The sequence below is a fragment of the Austrofundulus limnaeus genome, unplaced genomic scaffold (genome assembly GCF_001266775.1).
Source record: "Austrofundulus limnaeus strain Quisiro unplaced genomic scaffold, Austrofundulus_limnaeus-1.0 Scaffold48, whole genome shotgun sequence".
Lineage (NCBI taxonomy): Eukaryota > Metazoa > Chordata > Actinopteri > Cyprinodontiformes > Rivulidae > Austrofundulus > Austrofundulus limnaeus.
Genome location: NW_013952450.1, coordinates 2484053 through 2505360, shown reverse-complemented (window position 1 = coordinate 2505360; position 21308 = coordinate 2484053). Strand labels below are relative to the sequence as shown.

General features: G+C 39.5%; 2 protein-coding genes across 8 annotated transcripts in view; both read left to right on the top strand.

The window, feature by feature from the left end:
- Positions 1 to 1338: 1338 nt before the first annotated feature.
- Positions 1339 to 15565, top strand: brsk1a (BR serine/threonine kinase 1a). Of its 6 annotated transcripts, XM_014008290.1 has the most exons (19): positions 1339 to 2784; positions 2918 to 3012; positions 3221 to 3306; positions 3925 to 4065; positions 4236 to 4352; positions 6436 to 6469; positions 6901 to 6969; positions 7075 to 7221; positions 7563 to 7594; positions 7738 to 7902; positions 8304 to 8401; positions 8965 to 9118; positions 9222 to 9282; positions 10644 to 10920; positions 11015 to 11063; positions 11163 to 11286; positions 11639 to 11849; positions 12749 to 12838; positions 13105 to 15565. In XM_014008290.1, the coding sequence occupies exons 1-19, from the start codon at positions 2700 to 2702 to the stop codon at positions 13314 to 13316; spliced, it is 2247 nt and encodes a 748-aa protein (XP_013863744.1). In that variant the 5' UTR covers positions 1339 to 2699; the 3' UTR covers positions 13317 to 15565. The 6 variants fall into 6 exon arrangements, with proteins under 6 accessions (XP_013863744.1, XP_013863745.1, XP_013863743.1 ...); XM_014008291.1 differs by having other exon boundaries at positions 2631 to 3012; positions 13117 to 15565; XM_014008289.1 differs by having other exon boundaries at positions 2631 to 3012.
- A 1185-nt stretch (positions 15566 to 16750) lies between these two features.
- The window catches only part of LOC106517433 (carnitine O-palmitoyltransferase 1, liver isoform), a 15254-nt gene continuing 10696 nt past the window's right edge, over positions 16751 to 21308 (top strand). For both annotated transcript variants that reach the window (XM_014008277.1, XM_014008276.1), the window contains exons 1-2: positions 16751 to 16867; positions 20655 to 20819. In XM_014008277.1, coding sequence (XP_013863731.1) covers positions 20679 to 20819 — 141 coding nt within the window. In that variant the 5' untranslated portion in view covers positions 16751 to 16867; positions 20655 to 20678. The remainder of the gene's footprint in view (positions 16868 to 20654; positions 20820 to 21308) is intronic.

Sequence of the window (21308 nt, the reverse complement as noted above, 5' to 3'; positions counted from 1 at the left end):
CAAGTTATTTTTTCCAAGTTGTCCTCTAAACCTAAACGTTTTGTCTTACTTTTTAAAATTTCTTATTTCTTAAAAGACAAAAAAAGTGTGAATTTCTAATCCAACTTCAGGACAGAGAGGCACAGAACAAACTGACCAGTTGCAATAATTTATATTTTGATGAAATAGCCTATTTTCAGAGTAGTCTTTCTGATTTTAATGCTTAAATTGATTAGGCCTGTATGGTATTGAAATTCACATGGCATGTGCAGTCCCTAACTAAATTTAAAACCTGCAAACCATAATACTGTTTGTAAAGGCACGGCCAATTATGTTGAAAGCACCAYGGGATGTCCTCACCAGCAACCTCTGACAATGTTTCTAAAGATTTTACAAGATTTTAGAGAGGGAGGTGTCCCCTGCAGCCCACAGAGCCCACAGTGTGGCAGGTGCTGGTAGGAGTGCGTAGCTTCAGGAAAACACCCGACCAGGAGAATAAAGTATGGCAAGTCCATTCATCATATAATACTAGACAGACGTCAAATTGTCTCATTCAAACTGAACGTTTCCACAATCCACAATTCCTTTTCTCTATCCATAATCATTACTGCAGATATTTCAGATAGTATTCATTTTATGACAAATGTCTTTTCTCCTTCATACTTATTGGGTTTTGGCTCTAGGTTCCTTATAAATTATTCCAGGAAGAATGGTATTCTAGACCTGTGAAATACTGAGTTTGATAAGGAAGGGAGATTTTCTACCTGATTTTTTGCTATGAATTTTTTTTTATTATGGTTAGACTGAGCAGGAGATATATAACTGAATGGGGTTTTGTCAGCAGCGCTGGTCATCAATAATAAGGGGTTTGTGTTTGTGTAGCCCGTAGAAGACAACTAGACATAACTAGACAAGTTTTTTTTAAACAATAAAAAGCTGTATTATTTAGCCTTCTGTTTAGGGTTGGGCAATATTGGCAAATAAATCAATCACGATTAATTGTGGTATTTAGCTGATAACGATTAATTAGACGATTAATCTCCCAGAGTCCCTGGACACCTTATGTCCTAGTCACATGACCAGTTTATAGGGAGAAAATTGGCTCTTTGTAAAAATCTGTTCCAATTTGTGTCAAAATTACAGACTTCAGGCTATACATCAAACTTTAAATAGTGTTGATAGATAAATAAATTACACAACTTTTTAATGTTTGTTATATTTGAAGCAGAGAGGAGCACCAAGCGGTTAGTCTGCCGGGTGGCATTAATCGTATTAATCGTCAAGTGCCAAAAATTAATCGATTAATGTTTTTCTGACGATTAATTGCACACGATACGATTATGCCCAACCCTACTTCTGTTGCATCGCCTCAGGCCTGATGTATTTGAACGTTTTTAAAGAGAATCCTATTTGTGAGGACATTAAAATGTATGTTTTCATCAGTAGGAATCTTTAAAACACATATTTTAATTTGTCTTCTAACTAGCAAAGAATATATTTTACTAACATTAYCATTTCTTTTGTTTCCACGAAAGTAATCACATGTGTTTGATATTATGGTACAACGGCCTGCCATACAGGAGGAGGGCGGGGTTTGAGGAGAGGATGGAGAGAGGATGGAGAGAAGAGACCCGGATGCTGATGCGAATGGGCCGAAGGAAGGAAGAGAAGAGAAAATATCGATTTACGGCAAGAAAACGGAGAGTATCGTCCAAGGGGCCTGTTTTTTTTTCTTGCGTGAACCGTAATCAGAAGTGAGGAGGAGGCAGCTGGAAGTCGTGCGGGCTGATTTGTGCTGTTTTTACCCGTGTGTAAATCCGCCGATGACGGAGGAGGACACGCCAAAGGAGAGAGAAGAAGATGCTGTGATCCGCTACTTGCAGTGATGTAGGGAGGCAGAGACTGGCAGAGGCAGGGAGGGGGTGGACTACACTACGCTTAAAAAAAAAAGATGGTTGTTTGGCCAGGAATGCGCGTTTCACCCCGAAATACCGTGAGAATGTGGCCGTTTGATAACACCGACCATTTGGCGATGCCCGGAAACTTCCCGCGGCGTCGGTCATTTTGACAGGCGCGAGGCGGCCGCTGGTCGAGGCGTCGATAGCTAAAGCGAGCCTCGCTGCTGTGTGGGAGAGCGGCGGCGGTGCTAAAATAACATGTTACATCTGTAAAAACAGGCCTAACAGGGAAAATAGCGTTGATTTCATCTTCAGGGCGAAYATTTAGTAGACGTTTTGTTTTACGCAAACAGCGAATAGCTGAAAGCACTGCAGCAAAATGAGGTGAAACTAGCTGTTTTGGCTATGCGTTTTCTAGTTAGCGTCGTTAACCTGGCTAGATGCAAGTACACACAGATAAGCTAATGTACATAAGTGAAACTATTTAGTTTTATTTTGTGGGGCTTAAAGCAGCCAACTGTCATCTCGGCCTCTCTTCCCTGTTACTTGCTATTCTGTTAACTATCAACGCCATGCTAATCGTGGTTCAGAACACGACATATTTAGCTCGAATTAGATGAGCAGGCTTCATTTTTTTAAACCACTTTGTCATGTTTCACTCGGACTAGCAGCGTTATTCTTGTAAAACAAGCTGTCTGTTCAAGTTTAAGTCCCACAACTCCTGTATAAGCTGTACAATATCACAATAATTGCAAAAAAAAAAAAAAAAAAAAACAGTGCAGTGTTAGTTATAGCTGTGTATTAGTGTTGAGTAGGAGCAGTATGAGTAAGGAACTGTCTCTGAGTCAGTCTGCTCAATATGTTGGGCCCTATCGACTGGAAAAGACTCTGGGGAAAGGGCAGACAGGTGAGAGGACTCATGCAAGTTTTACAATGAACATCTATGTTTGCATTTTCTATTCTCCACCCACTCCCCCAACTAAATAAAACCACCCATGCCTCTATTGTTTTTTTTTATTTTGCATCTTTGTTTTTCTCAGGACTGGTCAAACTTGGGGTCCACTGTATCACGGGTCAGAAGGTAGCCATCAAAATAGTCAACAGAGAGAAGCTGTCTGAGTCAGTCCTGATGAAGGTATGGGTGTGATGTCTCCGAGGTGGCTGCTCATGGTGACGATATCTGCTATATTTGTATACAGCCTGACGTGTTAAGCTGTAAACAAACTGTACCACGTTCTCTATGCTTATCACCTTTACCTCACTTCTGATGCTTCGCTTAACTCACCGTCTGGCYTGTGTGCTCTGCTTTAGTACCTTTACTTCTGTCTCCTCTGTTTGACCAGGTTGAGAGAGAGATTGCCATTCTGAAACTGATTGAGCATCCGCATGTGTTGAAGCTGCATGATGTTTATGAGAATAACAAATACCTGTGAGTTCACTATTTTAACAAAGATACTAAATTTCTTGTCTTTAACTGTGACTCTCTTTACTGATGTTGAAGTCTAGGAACAAAACATGAGTTGATGATGACCAGTTAAGATAAGTCCCATCATACTGTTCAATAACAGTTTCCTTAAAGGATATTTATTTTTGAAGGCCTGCGTATATGATTTGGAAAACTGTAAAACTTAAAGAGAAATAAATCACAAATAAGTAAATCAAAGCAAGAACAAAATGTGTGGTAGTTTGACGAAGGGCTGCGTGCTCAAAGCATTATTTATTTAACAAAATTTTTGCGTTAGAGCTTCTTTGGTGTGTGGGTTATTTCACAAATTTTCCCAACTCTTGCATATTTTAAACTATCATTCAGAAGTATGTAGAGTGACCAGAAATGAAAATGTTTCTAAACATGCAGTTTTATGTGTTAATTTTTGTGTCAGCAAAAGAAACCTTTGACCTTTAAATGTRAATTCGTATCAATGCTCAGCTCAGCAAAGTTGATTGAGGTCATTTTTTTCATCACAGCCCTACAATAAATTTTTTTTTTGTCCACTTCCAGACATTTTAAAAATGGGAGATTACGACATTTTGTTGTCCTTACTGACAGGTACCTGGTGTTGGAGCATGTGTCCGGGGGAGAGCTCTTTGACTATCTGGTGAAGAAGGGTCGGCTAACTCCGAAGGAGGCCAGGAAGTTCTTCCGGCAGATCATCTCTGCTTTGGATTTCTGCCACAGTCATTCCATCTGGTGGGTTTTTACACGGCGCGCTGCTTCTTAGATAAAGCTTGTGGGACCACAAATTGCTCTACTCTGTTGTCTCTGTTCAAAGCCTTCTCAYTTAAATAATACAGACTCTATTGTTGGAGACACATTTTCGGAACAAATCCGTATCAAATGGATCTCTGTTCTGTGTGCAGTCACAGAGACCTGAAGCCAGAGAACTTGCTTCTGGATGAAAAGAACAACATTCGCATTGCTGATTTTGGCATGGCCTCCCTACAAGTGGGGGACAGTCTGTTGGAGACCAGCTGTGGGTGAGTATCATAAATAAGGTTTTTGTATCTAAAATAGTCACATTTCCATTTTTAGTAGCATAAATAAAGCCCATCAGTTTCCACAGAACTAAGAACAACACATCTTTGTTTTCTTTCACTGATATGCCCACTGAAAGCCCTAGGTGAAATTCATGGCAGCCATCTTGCTAGGGGCCACATAGTATATCACTCTGCACTGTTTATATGTCAAAGCTAAAGCTTAAATAAACATATATTATGCATTTTATGAAAACAGAGAATAAGCATGGGCACAGTTCTTCTAATCCGCTAATAGCGGAACTAGCTTTTTATTAGCATTTTTCCAAAATCTGGAAACAATTAGTGGCTCGATTAGCTTCTGCAAAATTAGGTTCTGCTAATTTTAAGCCTGCTAAAAAGTTCACGTGTTAAACGTCCATTTTTATGCCGTTTATCCCAAATGCAGTGATAATGAAGTGATAGTAAAAAACTATCTCTTACAAGCAGCGCTGGTAGCAGCTAAACTTCAAACTAAGGGCRTCAAAAATAACATAACATTCAACAAGATTTAAATAACAAGTACAAAATCTGACTGTACAAAATATGGCAGAGAAAGTATTTACTAGTTGTTGTTTGACTAACTTCAAACAGTCCTGATGCATCTCAGTAATCCAGGTAAAAAATCAAAAAGAAAAAAATTGTGTAGGTCTTCTGGACGGGTTCTTYTCTAATGAAACGTTTCGTCTCTCCTCCAAGAGACTTCTTCAGTCTGAGAGTTTCAGGCAAAATTCAGGCTTTTAAGCCCTGCCTCCATGTGACTGATACTCACATCACATGATACTCACATCACAAAAAGAAGCCATTTTTGTGAAGAAAGACCGTCCATCATTAAACAGAGGTGGAGGCCTCCGTTTTCAGTTGTCCCCCTCATACAGCGCTGCTATAGCCAGTATCACTCCACCCCCTGTTAACAATAGGTGTTAATTAGGTGTCAACGATAGCCATGTGATGTGAGTATCATGTGATGTGAGTATCAGTCACATGGAGGCAGTGCTTAAAAGCCTGAATTTTGCCTGAAACTCTCAGACTGAAGAAGTCTCTTGGAGGAGAGACGAAACGTTTCATTAGAGAAGAACCCGTCCAGAAGACCTACACATTTTTTTCTTTTTAACTTCAAACAGTATTAATAAAAATACAAACTTGATCAAAAATGGATTTTATTGTGAAAGGGTTCAACTGGAAATATCACAAGTTAGACAGAGCTACAACTCCGCTTCGGATTGGCAGATTTGCTACATAGGATCCCATCCACTTCCAAATGAAACTAATAGAAAACTAACAACAGGTTTGTGTCAGTCCCACTTCTGACCCAGTTCTCTACTATATCATCGACTGTTTATTAGGAATTTTATTAAAGCTCAATGCATTTGATCTAAAAAAAAAAATAAAACAAACCTATACAAGCTGTCACTACACACCACTTTAGCTAATGTTCAACTCAGTGATAAAATTGTCAGGTGCTGTAATCATTCCATCCAGACCAGTACAGTTCATGTCTGCTTAGTCTAATCAGAACTCTGCTACACCACTGTAGTTAACTGCACTTAGACTAATAACCTTTACTTTACAACGCAGTCTTTGACTGGAATTATTTAGACCTTATATCATGCACTTCAGTGTTTAGACATGGATGACTGAGCTTCTCTCTAGCCTATTCACTATGGTTTTGCACATATATTTTAYTTCAGTTCAGATACGTTTTGATTTATGAATGATTTCTGACAGAATCAATAGGCATCTGCAATGGAGGAGACAGACTGAAGCTAAAAAGAACCTATTTTAAATGATTTATGAGCTAATATGCCATTCTTATCGATAAAACAACCTGTTCTTTGAAGCGCAGGTTTGAATAATTATAACGATTGGCAAAACTTTGGACTCCTTGACTGAGTTTATTTTTTTCCTCAAAAATCCACGGTCTGCTGCCAAACTGGCAGAAGCTACCATCTGCCAAGACGATGCCATGAATTCCCATTAGCAAAGACTGGAAATGAGTTTGTGTGCTTGCTCTGTTTCATGCAACATGTTTTGTCTTCCATTTCAGGTCACCTCATTATGCCTGCCCTGAAGTTATTCGGGTAAGAGTCAAGCTCTGTCACACGACGTCTTCCTCTAATAAAAAAAAAACAAGGAACTGATTTAAATGAATTATTAATTAAGAAGCAAAAGCTACTTGAACTGAGCGCCGACCAGATGGCAGTAATGATTCCCRAATCAATAAAGATGAATGTAAAATCTCTCAAACAGGTTTTAAATCTGTGACTTGTGTTGATTTTATGATGCTCATCTCCGGTCAGGGTCAGTCTGTTTTTTTTTTTATCACTTTCTGCATTTAAAAGCTTATCCAGACCTGACTAAGTGTAGGGATTAGAATGGATTACAGCCTTTCTTTCGACAGAAATCTTGTCAGGTTTAATCTGATATGCTTAAATGAGCTCTCAGTGTTTATTTCGAGTCGTTTTTGTGTTCAGCTTATAGAAAGCAATAAACTACATTTTCTCTCCTTCAGGGGGAGAAATATGATGGGAGGAGAGCAGATGTGTGGAGCTGTGGGGTCATTCTTTTTGCCCTACTGGTGGTCAGTGTTTTTACTCGTATCTTCACAGTGACATTGGGCTTTTTGGAGAGAAATCTACGTTTTAATCTAATTTCTGTCTGTTCTTCTCTCCTCACTCTGTTACAGGGCGCCCTGCCTTTTGACCATGACAATTTACGCCAGCTCCTGGAGAAGGTGAAGAGTGGCGTGTTCCACATGCCTCACTTCATCCCCCCGGACTGCCAATCACTGCTCAAAGGCATGATTGAGGTCAACCCAGAGAAGAGGCTCTCGGTATGTAACCAGTCAGTTCATAGGAATCAGTCTGAACATCTAATCTGGCTGTTGTTTATCATTTAAAAATGTTTCTGTTGTTTTATTTCTCTTTGATTTGCCTATTTGTTTTATTTTTTGCTTGTATGTTTCATTGCTGGTTTTGGAATGGAGCATTTTAATTCTAATAAAGGAACTTATAAATGATAATTTTGGCATTTTAATATTCAGAGATGAGGAAATGTGCAGCAAGAAAAACAAAAACTAATATGAAGCGTTTGCACATCACAGCTCTGTGGCCATCTGGCTGTGAACAGACTGTAGAAACTAATGGTCCCATCTGCCCTGTCACCTCTTTACAGCTAGAGACCATTCAGAAACACTCCTGGTATCTGTGAGTATGCGTCTTTTTTTTTCTCCTCCCACATGAAATGACGCTGCACCACATTTTTTTCTTACAAATGACTGCACATGTGTGTGTTTTTAATTATTATTTTTATTTTTTTAAACGTGTTTCATTGGGCGTTATGTTTGAAGGGGCGGTCGTAAYGAGCCGTGTCCCGAGCAGCCGCCCCCCAGGCGTGTGTGTGTGAGGCGGATCATGTCGCTGACTGAGCTGGACCCAGATGTGTTGGACAGCATGCACTCGCTTGGATGTTTCCGGGACCGAGTCAAGCTCACACGGGATTTGCAATGCGAAGAGTAAGAATGTGTTCTGTCACCGGTTTTGTTCAGAGTTTGATTGTACTGGAAAAACAGACGCATGTGGAACGTATGCAGTAAAAGTGCTTATCCTTTAAACATGCTTTTTGACTTGTCTGTTTACGTTTTGGAGGATCCAGCCACCAAAAATACAGTAATATAAACGCGACATCAGCTTGAATTTTGTTCCACTTTTGTATAAAAGCATCTAAATAACTGATGATTAWAAATATAAGCATGTAGCCACACTTTTAGGTCACAGCTGACGATTTGCTGAGTTAGAGTCCAACTCAGGTCTCTTCTAAACACAAACTGTTCTGAGGGCTCCCTGTCTGTATGTTTTTCTCAAATTCTAAATATTTTCTATAAATACATTTTTTCTTCATTTCTGTTTGAATTAGAGAAAACCAGGAGAAGATGATCTATTACTTACTGCTGGACAGGAAGGAGCGCTACCCCAGTTATGAAGACGAGGACCTGCCTCCGCGCAATGATGTGGGTGAGTCATTGGGGGCACAATGTTTGCTCACGACTATGGAAGAAATCCAGCTAATTCTGGTATGTTTACATTACTGAAACCTTGATTAATGTGCATTGTCATTTTAAACAGACCAATGAAATGATCCATTTGACCCTTTTGCTCTTGGGTCAAAGTGACTCCTGAGGCCTCAGGATTTAAACAGTTTTAAGCTGTTAATAATTTAACATTATCGCTAAAGTAATATGTAATTATTGACAATCTTCATAACAGATTTGTTATGGAACAAAACCGGGAGAGGGGAACCATTTTGTGAGTGAAATGAAGCTCMGTTTACAATCACAGATGGTACAGAGAGCAAAAGGCCCGTGGAAAAACTGCTGGGGATTGTGTCAGCTTTTCAAACGTGACGACAACATGAAGACCCCGTACAATTTTAGATCAAGGAAAAATTGTGTTTTATTTTGAGAAACCCTTCAACGGTTCTGCTGCCCTGGTTTTTTTGAAGTGGTTTTCGCGTATCCCACAGTGAAACAAAGCTGTCAGCAAGGCAGCTTTAGTTGAAAATCATTTATGCTCCTCAGCGGACCCCCCTCGAAAGCGTGTCGACTCCCCGATGCTGACGCGCCACGGCCGCTGTCGCCCTGAGAGGAAAAGTCTGGAGGTGCTAAGTGTTACTGAGCAAGGGTCTCCTACACCGCCTCGCAGGGCCTTTGACACCGCTGCACACAGCCAGAGGTTTGATATCCTATTCTCCCATGTAAACAGTACAAACACTAAATATGACCAAGAGGGAAATCATTTTATAATTAGTAATATTTAACTTTAGTCTTCTTGTCAGGTCTCGCTCGGTCAGCGGAGCGTCAAGTGGTCTGTCCTCCAGCCCTCTCAGCAGCCCCAGGGTAAGTCAGTGAACATTTGATCTGTGCACATGGTTTTTTAAACACAACTTAAGCCTGTGACATCAAATATTGGATTTCCAGCTATCTATAGATACATGGGTTAGCTCTCATTTTTAACTAATTAGCGCAAAAATCCCCAGTGTTAAAGTTAATCTTGTGGTTGCAGTCATTCTCATTTTTCAGTACTGGCATGGTTTGTTTTTCCTCAGAGGTCTAATGTGTGCATCATATTTTAATTTACACTCTTTACATTCAAATTATGATACAATACTGTTAACTGTAAGATAATAACATTAAGATAAACCAGAGTGGAGTTGTTGTTTTTTTTGTTCCCATGCATTTCAAAACAATATTCCTGTTTTGACATTAGATTTAGCACATTTTCATTTAATATGACTATTTAAAAAATGTGTTTTTCTGTATGAACAACCTCTATTATACAAACAAATGTTTATTAATTTTGCTATGGAATATTGGGGTCATTATAATGTACATACTGTATTTCTGCAATTTTGTCATTAATCTGTTTCAGCTCTTTACAGCCGTTTGTATTATCTGTATATAAGTTCTCTTAAACATCATGACACCATTAAATTCTCACTCATTTTTTTATGCCACTTCACCTCCCTGTGCATGTATTACTTCTATAAGCAACCGTTCAGAAACCAGAGCCATTCAGTTACAAAATGTGTAGAATATTTAGTATTTAAGCTGTGTTTAAAGAGTAGGGTGTACAATGAAGTCCTAATTTGCTGCACTTGCTCTTCATCGTCACCGCTGCGTTTCACTTGTCTGTGCATTCCTAACTCTGTCACAACCACAAACTCTCACATGCAAAAAGCGCTTAAAGGTTAAAAATAGTTTCATAAGCAGCACTTTCACTGTTTAAAAAACACTCTTCTGTCATTAAGCATGATATTCATTTCCATCCTTTCTTCATTTTCCATCCCTTCTCTTGTTTTCCATGTCTCTCAACCCCCCCACATTCCTCAACACCCAATCCCACCCCCCAGTCCTATCAGAGCCCCGTCTTCACTTTCAGCCAATCAGACGTCACCTGCGCCACTGCGTCCCCCCTCACAAAGGAGTCCAAACAGGGAAACGCCACCACTCCTCGTCCAGCGCGCGCTCAGGATAAGCTCAAAGCGCCATCCAACCCAAAGACCCAGACCTTGCCCACCAAAGGACCCACCGAGCGGCACCATCTGCAGCCCATCAAGTCCCTGCCTCTGCACAATCCCCCCTCGCCCTCCCCCTCCCCACTTCTGTCACCCATCCCTCGCTTCTTCTTCCCTTCGTCTTCTGTCCTCAAGTCAGTGACTAAGAGCTTGTACCCAAACTCTGCCCACTCTGTGCCACAGGTCACCCCCCAGGGCTCTCCGCTGCCCACGCCCATGGGCACCCCCGTCCACCACCCCCACCACCCCTCCTCCACCCCGCCCTCCTCTTCCTCGTCCTCATCCTCTTCGCGGGCGGAGGGAGGGGGAGGGGTGGGCTCACTTTCGCTGACCCCGCCCTCAAGCCCAGGAGGGGGTAGCGGTATGGCGGCGGGCAGCCCCGCCCACTGGAGGACTCGGCTCAACTCGTTCAAGAACAACCTTCTGGGCTCGCCTCGATTTCATCGACGTAAATTACAAGGTGGGCTTTTAGCTTTTCTGCCATGATGCGTGAGATGCCCCCCACCCGTGTGTTTTAAATGTTTTTTTTTTAAATAATAATTTGTGTCTCGCAGTTCCGACGTCAGAAGACATGTCCAGTCTAACACCAGAATCCAGTCCTGAGTAAGTCACAGTCCTGGAACCTTTCTATTTTCAGAATGTGATTCTGTTTTCTCACCCTTTTCTCTCACTGTCGTGTTTTTTCCCTCTGGCCCACAAAAGGCTGGCTAAGAAGTCGTGGTTTGGGAATTTCATCGGCTTGGAGAAAGAGGAGCAGATCTTTGTGGTGATCCGAGACAAACCTCTGAGTTCTGTCAAAGCCGACATCGTTCACGCTTTCCTGTCAGTGAGTATCTGATGCGGTCTGCCTCACACGCCGCTCGCCGTCTATTTCTGTTTGAACACTGCTCTTGGGGAGGGGAAGGAATTCCCATGCACTCTCATACTGCGCACCTCATTACTTTCATTATTTTGTTTTTCTCTTTGTGTGTTTCTTTGTTTTTTTATTTTTTATTTTATTTTACTCACTTGTGGCACTTAGATGGCTCACTTTGCTTTCACCAACGGCTCACTCTTTCTCTCTCCTGTCCTCACCCTCACCCTTTGTCTCTGTATGCTCACGTCGGGCCCCCCTGTACCTCTCCCGCCTCGTAAGTCTGTCGGTCTTTCTGCTTCTTCTCTGTCTCCCCGCCACGCAGATCCCGTCTCTCAGCCACAGCGTCCTCTCGCAGACCAGCTTTCGGGCCGAGTACAAGTCCTCCGGCGGTCCCTCCGTCTTCCAGAAGCCCGTCAAGTTCCAGGTGGACATCGCCTTCTCCGAGGGCGAGAGGGAACGGGACAGGGAGAGGACGGAGAGGGAAGGCAGGAGGGAGACAGGAATCTACAGCGTGACGTTCACCCTCATATCAGGCGAGTGCAGCACACTCTGAATAGGAAAAATAATTTATTTTCATTTATTCACCAACAAGCATATTAAGAGCAATTCAGAGTTTATAGTCTCCTAACAGGGAACTTCTGACACCGTGCAGGACTGGGGATCAAACACCTAATCTCTCTCTCCTGAAAATGTACCTTTTTACCACTGATCYACAGCCAGCAGGACTTCTGCCTCTTCTACTTGATCAAATGGGCTGCACTAATTTAGGAGTGCACTCGTATATTTGTCAACACTGTAATGTAATAGCATGACCTCCTTCTTTTTGTCTGCAGTGAATGGAAAACCTGTTGTTTTGTTTAACACTGGGTAAAAAAAAAAGAAATACTTGGTGTTGAATTATTTCTGTGAAGGTGTTTTTGTAGAGCTTTCTGTTAGTTCCGCTGAAACTCTTGTCAGTTGAGTCAGCTGGGTGCAAAAGTAAAAACATTTTAAAAATGCCAAACTTATGACTATTTGTCACCTGCCAGTGAAAGGAAAATAGTAGGACAATAATGTTTTGCCTATGTCTGTGTGTGTGTATAAATGTGTGTGTCTTTTCTGTTTGCAAAATATTCCTTGAACCTCTTGGCAGTTTTGAAAATTATCTTTGGGTGTACATCATGTACGTCTGTTTAATTCAACATGCCTGCCAAAGCTAATCTATGTTAGCCATCATTTCTCAACTCCAGATAACCACAGTCTAAAACTCTGGCATGAAAGCAGTTGGTCTTTAATTTACTTAACTTTTTTAAAGCTAGTTTCATCTGTCAAGAATCATTATTCCAAAGTTTTTTGCAAAACATTCCCTAAAATTCAAATGCTATAATAGCATGAAATAATTTTCCTAACAATATGAACAGTGTCTTACGTGTGTGCCTCATTGTATCCTCAGGCCCAAGTCGCAGGTTCAGACGAGTCGTGGAAACGATCCAAGCTCAGCTTCTCAGCTCCCATGATCAGCCACTRGTGCAAGTCCTGTGTGGTGAGGCTGCTTACACAAACTTATCTGTTTATCCACTCGGCAATCGTTGTTTATTTGTAAACACATAACATTTCTAATTCTCTTAAGTGGCAAAGAATTGTCATTAAAAAAAGAAAGAAAAAAAAMASARARARAARWKYKWKAWAAAAWWAMAWWAAATCCTGAAGAGCTACAGGCCGCCACCATTTGAGAACCTCTTTGTGGTTCTGATCTGTGAAGAGGTTCTATGTATGCGTTAAGAGTGACTTTCCTGTTCTCCTCTTTTGATCCCTTCCCAGATGAGAAGAACAGCCGGCCCCACGGGACCCCCACCCGCCAAAACTCGAGGCGCTCTGAGGGTGGGGGCGACAGGTGCGAGTGGGGTGACCGAGCAGATGGCGGAGGCATAGGCGGCAGCGGAGGAGTCCTGCAGCGCAGAGGCTCAGCGAAGGAGAGAACCCGCCTGCTATCCTCCAACGGAACTCAATCCCAACCTTAGGATAGAAAACGAGAACACGCTGCAGGATGCTTGAGCAACACCAGAACAGAGACAGCGTAGCTCCTTCTCTAAGTATCCCTGCAAGGCATGAGATACTCCTATTCTTCCTTGACTAATTTATTGAAAGTGCTTGACCATAGCAAAGATTGAGCCCTTTTCCCTCCATCCTGCCTTTTTTTTTTGCCAACTTATCATCTTGATCTTTAGGATCATTTGAATTCCTACCCTTAATTGAGAAAGACATATTAAGGACCCTTTAATCAAGAAAAAATATCTATGTGAATGAGCAGTTTGGTAACCATCTGTCAACAACACAGCTTCACAGATCAAAGTAGGAATTTTCAAACGYTGATGTGCATGCCAGTTAGCAAACTAGCCCGCTAAAGGATGCTGACACGCTCAGACAGGCTAGTCTGTCATTTCATYGTATTGCAGTTCCTGACACCAAAAACAAGTCGCAGTCTTGTGATGGTTTTTAAGAATACTCTTTAAATTACTTACGGCACTCCTATCTCTCCTACGCAACATACAGATGCTAGTCCACAACGAAAGGAGGATGACTGCATCTCAGCAGAAGAATTCTAACAGTTAGCAACCTGCTACCATCTGAGTTAGTTTGCAGAGGTTGAACAAAAGAAACTGCATCCTAAGATTCCAGCAGCGGCTTCTTCTGGTGAAGAAAGCCAACAATTAAGCTAAGTGAATGTGAAAAAGTATTTTTTTATTTAGTTTTTTTCTTTTTTTTGTGTGTGTGTGTGTGTTGATCAGTTTGTTTCTTAAGATGTCAGTAGCACAGCGATATCAGTACGGACAGCAAGTAAAACAACCCCAAGTTGTCGGAGCGTTGCTTGTTGGCAGACATTCATCTCAAGTTGATTTGGTTCTTTTTTAATTTTATTTTTTACTCAGAGACAATATGAAACAATGCAGCTGGAGTTATTTTTGCGTTGGATTCTCATTGCTCTGAAGAAGTGTTTTGTTTTGAACAGAAGTGATTAAGACCACTGTATAAAAGAATAAAAAAACAAAACACTATGCGTGAATATCTCCACGAACCTCATCAGAGTTGTTTGCGTCCAGACAAAGGGAGAGGAGCATTCCTAACCTTTGGATCAAACAGAAAGCACCTCTCTTTGCTGAGCTTGTCTCCTGTTTCCATAGTGTTCACATACTGACTTGTAAGAAATAATAATAATAAAAAAGGAATCTCATCACTGGACATTTTCATGATGCCGAACTTATGAGGCTAAACCCTTTCAAGAGTCCACCCAATGAGCCAAGTCGTCCATCACTGCATCGCTGAGTGTCGCACCGTCGTGCAAATGCTGACGTAGCAACTTGGACGTTGACGGACATTACTCCAGTCCTCTGTCAGACCGTTCAGTGTTCTTCACCAGTCTTCCATATGGCGCAATATGCAACAAGAGCGCAGGATGTTCTCAGAAAGACGCACAGTGCTACAGGTCTTTTTATTTATTTATTTCCTGCGTTGTTTTTTTCACCATGCTATTTATTTATTTATTTATTTATTGTATTTAAAGCTATTTTAGACCACGTCTTTACAAAAAAGAAAAAAAGTATGCTTACAACGTTACAAATTATACAGTTCTTGTGAGTAATTTTGCATTTTAAAAAGAAAACGAAGCAGTTGTTTTCCAATTTAATGGTAGTTTGACGAGTTGCTTTTTCCTTCGGTCATTACTGACTTTCGTCTGTATCTTATATTTATCTCTGGTTGCTGGAATCTGCGTGTGAGCTTTGCAGCTGATCTATTTTGAGCCAACTCTTTTCATTTCTGTAATATCAAATGAACTATCAAAGCCAAAATCTAACAAGCACTTCGTTTCTTTCATGCTCACTGAGTGGTTGCTGACTCGCTACATCTTTTTTTGCTTTCGTGCTTCGCCATTTTAAACCACGTGTCTGCCTCTTCACCTCTGTTGTGTACTCATCCTCACAGGAAGATATGTACAAAGCTGTTTGCCTCACTGTCCGTACACACACATCCGTCACACCACCTCCACCTTCATTGACCCAACTCTGGCTAAGATTGTAAACTATTCTCCATCCATAAGGGTCAGTAGAATAAGGTGTTAAAAATGAAATGTCTGTATCATAATTTAAATATAAAAAGTGCACTATTATAACTATTGCCTGTGATAAAAGAACAAATATGATTGAAGTGATGGTCAAAATAAAGAGAGATTCACATTATTGTTATGGTGACAATAATAAACCCTAAATTCATATGTGTGTTTGTTTAGTTTCTGAACTCGAACCTCATTCCACGTGAGTGTTTTACTGCAGATTAACTGAGAAAACTCTTGTTTGAAATAGATTCACCATCAGTTTGCAGGCATTTTTAATGTGTGTGTTCTAAATCAGTATTTCCCAAAGTTGGGGTCGGGACCCAAAGTGGGGTCCCAAAACATCAAGGTGGGGTCCTGAAAAGTTTTTCTGAATTAATTACATTTTTGCCTTATAGTTGTTACAAATGAGTGAGGTTAGTATATTTAAAATGGATAAATGTAGTAAAAAAAATATTGTTACTATGCCCATGTTTTGTTGACCTGATACAAATGTTTATCATCCAAAAACAGTTGGGGGCACAGGTCTCTGCTACTGTTATTTTGTGGGTCAAAAGCTGAAAAGTTTGGGAACCACTGCACTTTGGTTCCCAAAGTTGGACTTGGGACCCAATTATGGGTCATGAAGCACCTTGGATAATCTCCAGAAATCAATTTAAAGGGTAATAAAATAATTGCTGATGTAATATTTCCCCTATAATTATTACAGAAACACAAAATAAGTAAAAATAAGTATTTATATTTGTGTATAAGCTGTTTAGATTGTCAAAAAGCCTGTGTTTTTAGGGTTATAAACGAAGTTCATGAACTCAGACCAGTAATATTTGGGGTCACAAATTTTTGCCATGGATATTTTGTGGGTCAGAAGACAAAAAGTTTGGGAACCACTGTTCTAAATAATATCTTATTGACATATTTGAAGGCAATTAAGCACAGAAAATGAAACAAAAAGTATTTTCATTTGCTTTTCACATCATTTAAAAACTATCAGCTTAGTAAAAGGACAGTTGTCACGAACAGAACTCTTGTTAAACGATATYATCTTAAACTTGTTTGAACAGAGAGGCAAAAAACCCCATAAGAATGGACTGGGATTCATTTATTCATTATAACTACTAATACTCAGGCCCTGGTCTTCTTCAGTAATCTTTTAACATTTAAACTACAAATTTGTTAGTAAAAATATATATAATCAAACAGTAGCAATGACCTTTCATCATTAATTTGTAATAATCCACCCATTTGCCAGCCTCCTAACATACGTCATCGATGTCGCCTCTTTGAGGGATTTCCGACAGTCCGTGAAGGCGTCGTCAACTCATCAGTGAGTATCTGCTGTGCATTGTCGCTCGAGCAAAGGCGGTCGACAGCAGCCGGTGGCGGGCGCACGAGCGACGTCAGAAGTTAATAGTCGGTTCCTACTCCTCTAAAACTTGGATAATTTTATATTTTAAAACGTCAAAGGTATGTATGTATGCGTTGCAGTGAAGAAACAAAGAGTCGCATCTTTTGCCTGAGCGTTAGCAGGCTTTCTCAGCAGCGGTTTACATAATGGGCTGGGCGCTCGGCTAGGCAGCACTAGCATCAGCTAGCATCAATTATTAATTTCGTGTGTTATTACTTAAAACATAGGTTTGCTTTAACCTCTAAACTGTCTTATAATAACTGTAAAAGGTTGGCTGACAGTGTTATTTATTTGTGAGTCTAAGATTAACTCGACGTCTCAAAAAGACGGAAGAAGATGTTTATTCTGACATGTTTTAATACTGTTTCAACTTTAGATTAATGTGCCTGCGTTATCTAGTAGAAACACTCGCTGTTCGTGTTGAACTGTCACAAAGCCAGTTAAAATACTGCCTAAGCCTTACATTACAGTTTACACATTAGTTATTATAACTGAACAGCTARTGAAAAATTGAACTAAGCACATTTATGTCCTTTTCAGCTTCCTACTCACACAGATGCACAAGTTTACAAAAGGCTCAGCCAGATTAAGTATAGTTTGTTTAGCAAATTGTTATCTGGTGAATAGGAGTGTAGATTACAATCTTTTGTATCTCCTTGCATTCCTTCACTGATAAATGACACACACCCACACAGACACACACGTTTCCAAAAATACTTTAGTTTTAAAATCAGTATTAAATAGCAGTGAATCATAAATTTAAAAACAAGATATATATATAACTGCAGTGAAAAGTTTTTATAAAAGTTTTTATTTTTTTTTACCAGTTTTTATCATTATGTCCTATGTGGAGTAATTTTACTCACTATGTTGTCTAAAAGGGTATTTAATGAATATATGCATGTATACTTTAATATTTTGGTTATTAGTGGGCAGTATTTTAAACTGTTTTTTCACCTGTTCTTCATTTCCTTCTAGGCTGGAAATGTTTAGACTGAAGTTCAGAACAGGCAGTCAGTGTAACTGTGTACAATTTAACTGTGGTTGTGCAATTTCTATAAAGTTTCTGAAAATCTTCATGCATTCTTCTGACGTTTCTTTAATTTAATTTAATTTTTTTTCTGGAGGCCTGGTCAACTAGATTCCTGTACTTCTCTCAGTTGGTGTTTTGTATGAGTATGAAGACACTTGTTCATAATTTAGACACTTATTTTGTATTATTTAGGTTTTATTTTTAAAGTTCAGAAAGTAGACGGAAAAAAGGTTGAATTCTGCAAGGCTTCAGATTTATTAAAATCATTCAAACGCCCTAGTAGAGATTGATTTCTTTCTGTTTTTTCTCTTTAGGCTTCCAGCCACTCAGTGAAAGCAAAATAACTTAAACATCAGTAATTGTTAACTCTTGTCTGACCTGAAATGCTCATGTCAGGTTGGACACAGTAGCTCAGTCATTATTTTGAATTATGCTTGTAATTTAAATGGCTCCAACTAAGGTGTTTATCTTTGTCCCAGTTTACCCAGTCCCTTTCTTCACTTCCTTTCTCAGGTTGAGTGATAGTGAACCATCCTTTAAATCGTTGGACAAAAAATCTAAACCTTTGGTCATAAAAACAGGATGTCCTGCATCTTTCAGTAGAATGGCATTTGTTTACTCGTTTTACGTTTGACTGCAATAACAGCTTGTCTTGTTATGTCCAACTTCACAGTCTGGTTATTGTAGCCTGTTTTTCCTGTTTCTGTTTGGTAAGAGTTATGGTCAACACTGCCAAGAAGATGAAGTAAACCAGCTGAAGTCAACTGTGCAAGTATGGCTGCTGGATCTGCCATACTTCAAATAAAGAGCTTTGGTGCGATCTGGGGGTAATGAGGAGATGCATACAGTATGTGTGGGCTTTTTTTTAGCATTCATCTTCCACATGGATGCAGTTCAGTGTCACAGTGACTGACACTAAACCTCAGGCTATTATCCATAATCTATTTGTGGAGAAAGAAAAATACATTTTTCTTTTGTGGAGAGAAGTGGGAATCACCTTACACATAAGTATCTCGTCACATTAGGAATTAGTGTTTTCCTCTCTGAACTATAGTACCTCAGTTGACTATTTTTATTTATTTTTTTGCTCTTATGTGTTGGATGAGTTTGGTTTGTGTTGAGTTTGTTGTGTTATCTGTTTGTTGCTTCACAGAATATGCAGCCAGAATCAGGGTTCTGATTACATTCAGCTACTGCAGTGAAGTTACACATGAGAAATGTGACCATAGTTCACAAAGCATAAAGGATGTCGCTCCAGACTGTTTGCATATTTTAAATGTTTTTGTACAGATTGTGTGGGACAAAACATGATAAAGAAAGTGGTTGTTTAAGCTCATTACATCTATATGTCCTTGTTTTGTAATCTACCAACTGATATTAAAATGTCACACTCAAGGCTTTGGTAATTATTATATTACTTCTAATCATAAGTTTGGAAATATGTCTCTTAAGATTTKTTTTCTCTTTCAGTACTTTGTTGTAGGGATGCACGATATATCGGTATTGATATCGGTATCAGCCGATATTGATCATTTTTTAGAATATCAGTATCGGTCCGATATGTAAAACGGGGCCGTTATTAACAACTGATATTGATTTCCCTCTTTTTAGTTTTGTGTTTTTGTTTTGGGAGKKGAGAYRGTTGGTTGAGCRTCRTCTGTTTGATCATGATATTGATACTGACGCTGCGCAGCCAGGAATAACTGAAGTAGGAGGTCATGTCAGAGGTCTGGTTGTTTATTTACGGTATCAAAAAAAAAGACCCAATTGTGTTTTTGCTTATATGTATAATATAATTTGTGTGTTTGTGTAATATCGGTAAATATCGGTTATTGGCCATAACACCAATAATTATTAGGGCTGTGTATTGGCAAGAATTTGGCGATACGATACATATCATAACAGAGGGGTCACGATACGATATATCGCGATATATTGCGATTTTTTTTGTCCAAAAATCCTATTAAATAAAAACCTCTTACTGGGTGAAAAAATGAAAAACCAAAATTCATTGTCTCAGAAAATTCTAATATTACAGAGACATACTTTTGATACATTTAGCTGTGTTCTGCTTTGTATGTACTTTATTTTATTTGTTTCATATTTCTTATTTCATCCATGTTTTCAATTATTAGACTAAATTTGACAATAAATAGTTTGAAAATATATTTTTTGCAGCTTTTAGTTTTTAATATTAATTTACAATATGGTCACCCAACACTTAACAATAGCCTCTACCTCAAGAGGTAGAGGAGCCAAATGTCTGGCTCACTGCTGCCAACTAGTGGTCAGAGGCTGAACTACAACATAAAAATGAACGGCTGGCAGGAAAGTTGACATTTTAAACCTTAATAAAAAAAATCGATACAGGGCTTTAGAATATCGATACAGTATCGGGAAATAAAATATCGCGATATTTCAGTGTATCRATATTTTCTTACACCCCTAATAATTATATCGGATATCGATGTCGGCTGAAATTTTCATATCGGTGCATCCTTACTTTGTTGTTCTCGGATGTATATTTTTTGTTTAATGTGATCTTGTACCATTAATTAGACCTGTAATGTTAATATTGAAGGAGCATTTAAACTGTGCATTTATATGTTGCTAAAAATCCATACCAGACATGAATCAGGTTTGTTTTCTGATTCAGCGGTTGTCAAAAGTCAGGAGCTGTTCTGGAAGAATGTAAAATATTTGTGCATGATTTTCATTTGAGGTCAGTGGTTTTAGTGTGGCATTAATGCAGGACACCAGAACTGACATCTAGAGGGTTTTCTTTCTCATCTTCTTCTACTTGTCCATACTAGGTCCTCTGTTGGTGCACAGTAATCATGGCAGAAGCCCACCAGGCAGTGGCCTTCCAGTTCACGGTCACTCCAGATGGCATCGATCTGCGGCTTTCTCACCAGGCTCTTTCTGAGATTTACCTGTCTGGTATGCGCTCCTGGAAGAAGCGTATCATCAGAATCAAGGTATCTGCTTTGGTTTTTACCTTGGTTTTTTCTATGTGACAAAACTACCCTAAATATTCTTTGATGAGAATAATATGAGCTTTTAATTGAATCTACTTTGGTATTACAGCTTTACTTCATTTGTGTATGGCAGCTCTTCTATGAAAATGAGTGGAACGTTATTTTCATTAATCTGAAAGCATCACTGTGGTAGTTTGTTYTTATGTTTTTGTGTATCCTTTTCAGTTTGCATGCACACTCATGCAGCGTAAAGGTAAAAAATGCTCAAAACAAGGATTTATGGGCATGCTCCTTTAAAAGTAACTTAGTATGTAAGTATTTATTAAACAAAAAGGTGCTGACAGGGCAGCTCAAAAAACTCAGAGTGGAGTGGCGAGACAAGGCACAATACAGAACAATGGGCCTCATGCAAGAACATGTTCATATTCTTATCCTAAATTTCTCTTACTTTTGTTCGTACGAAGGGTTCGTACGAACATGCCACGTCAG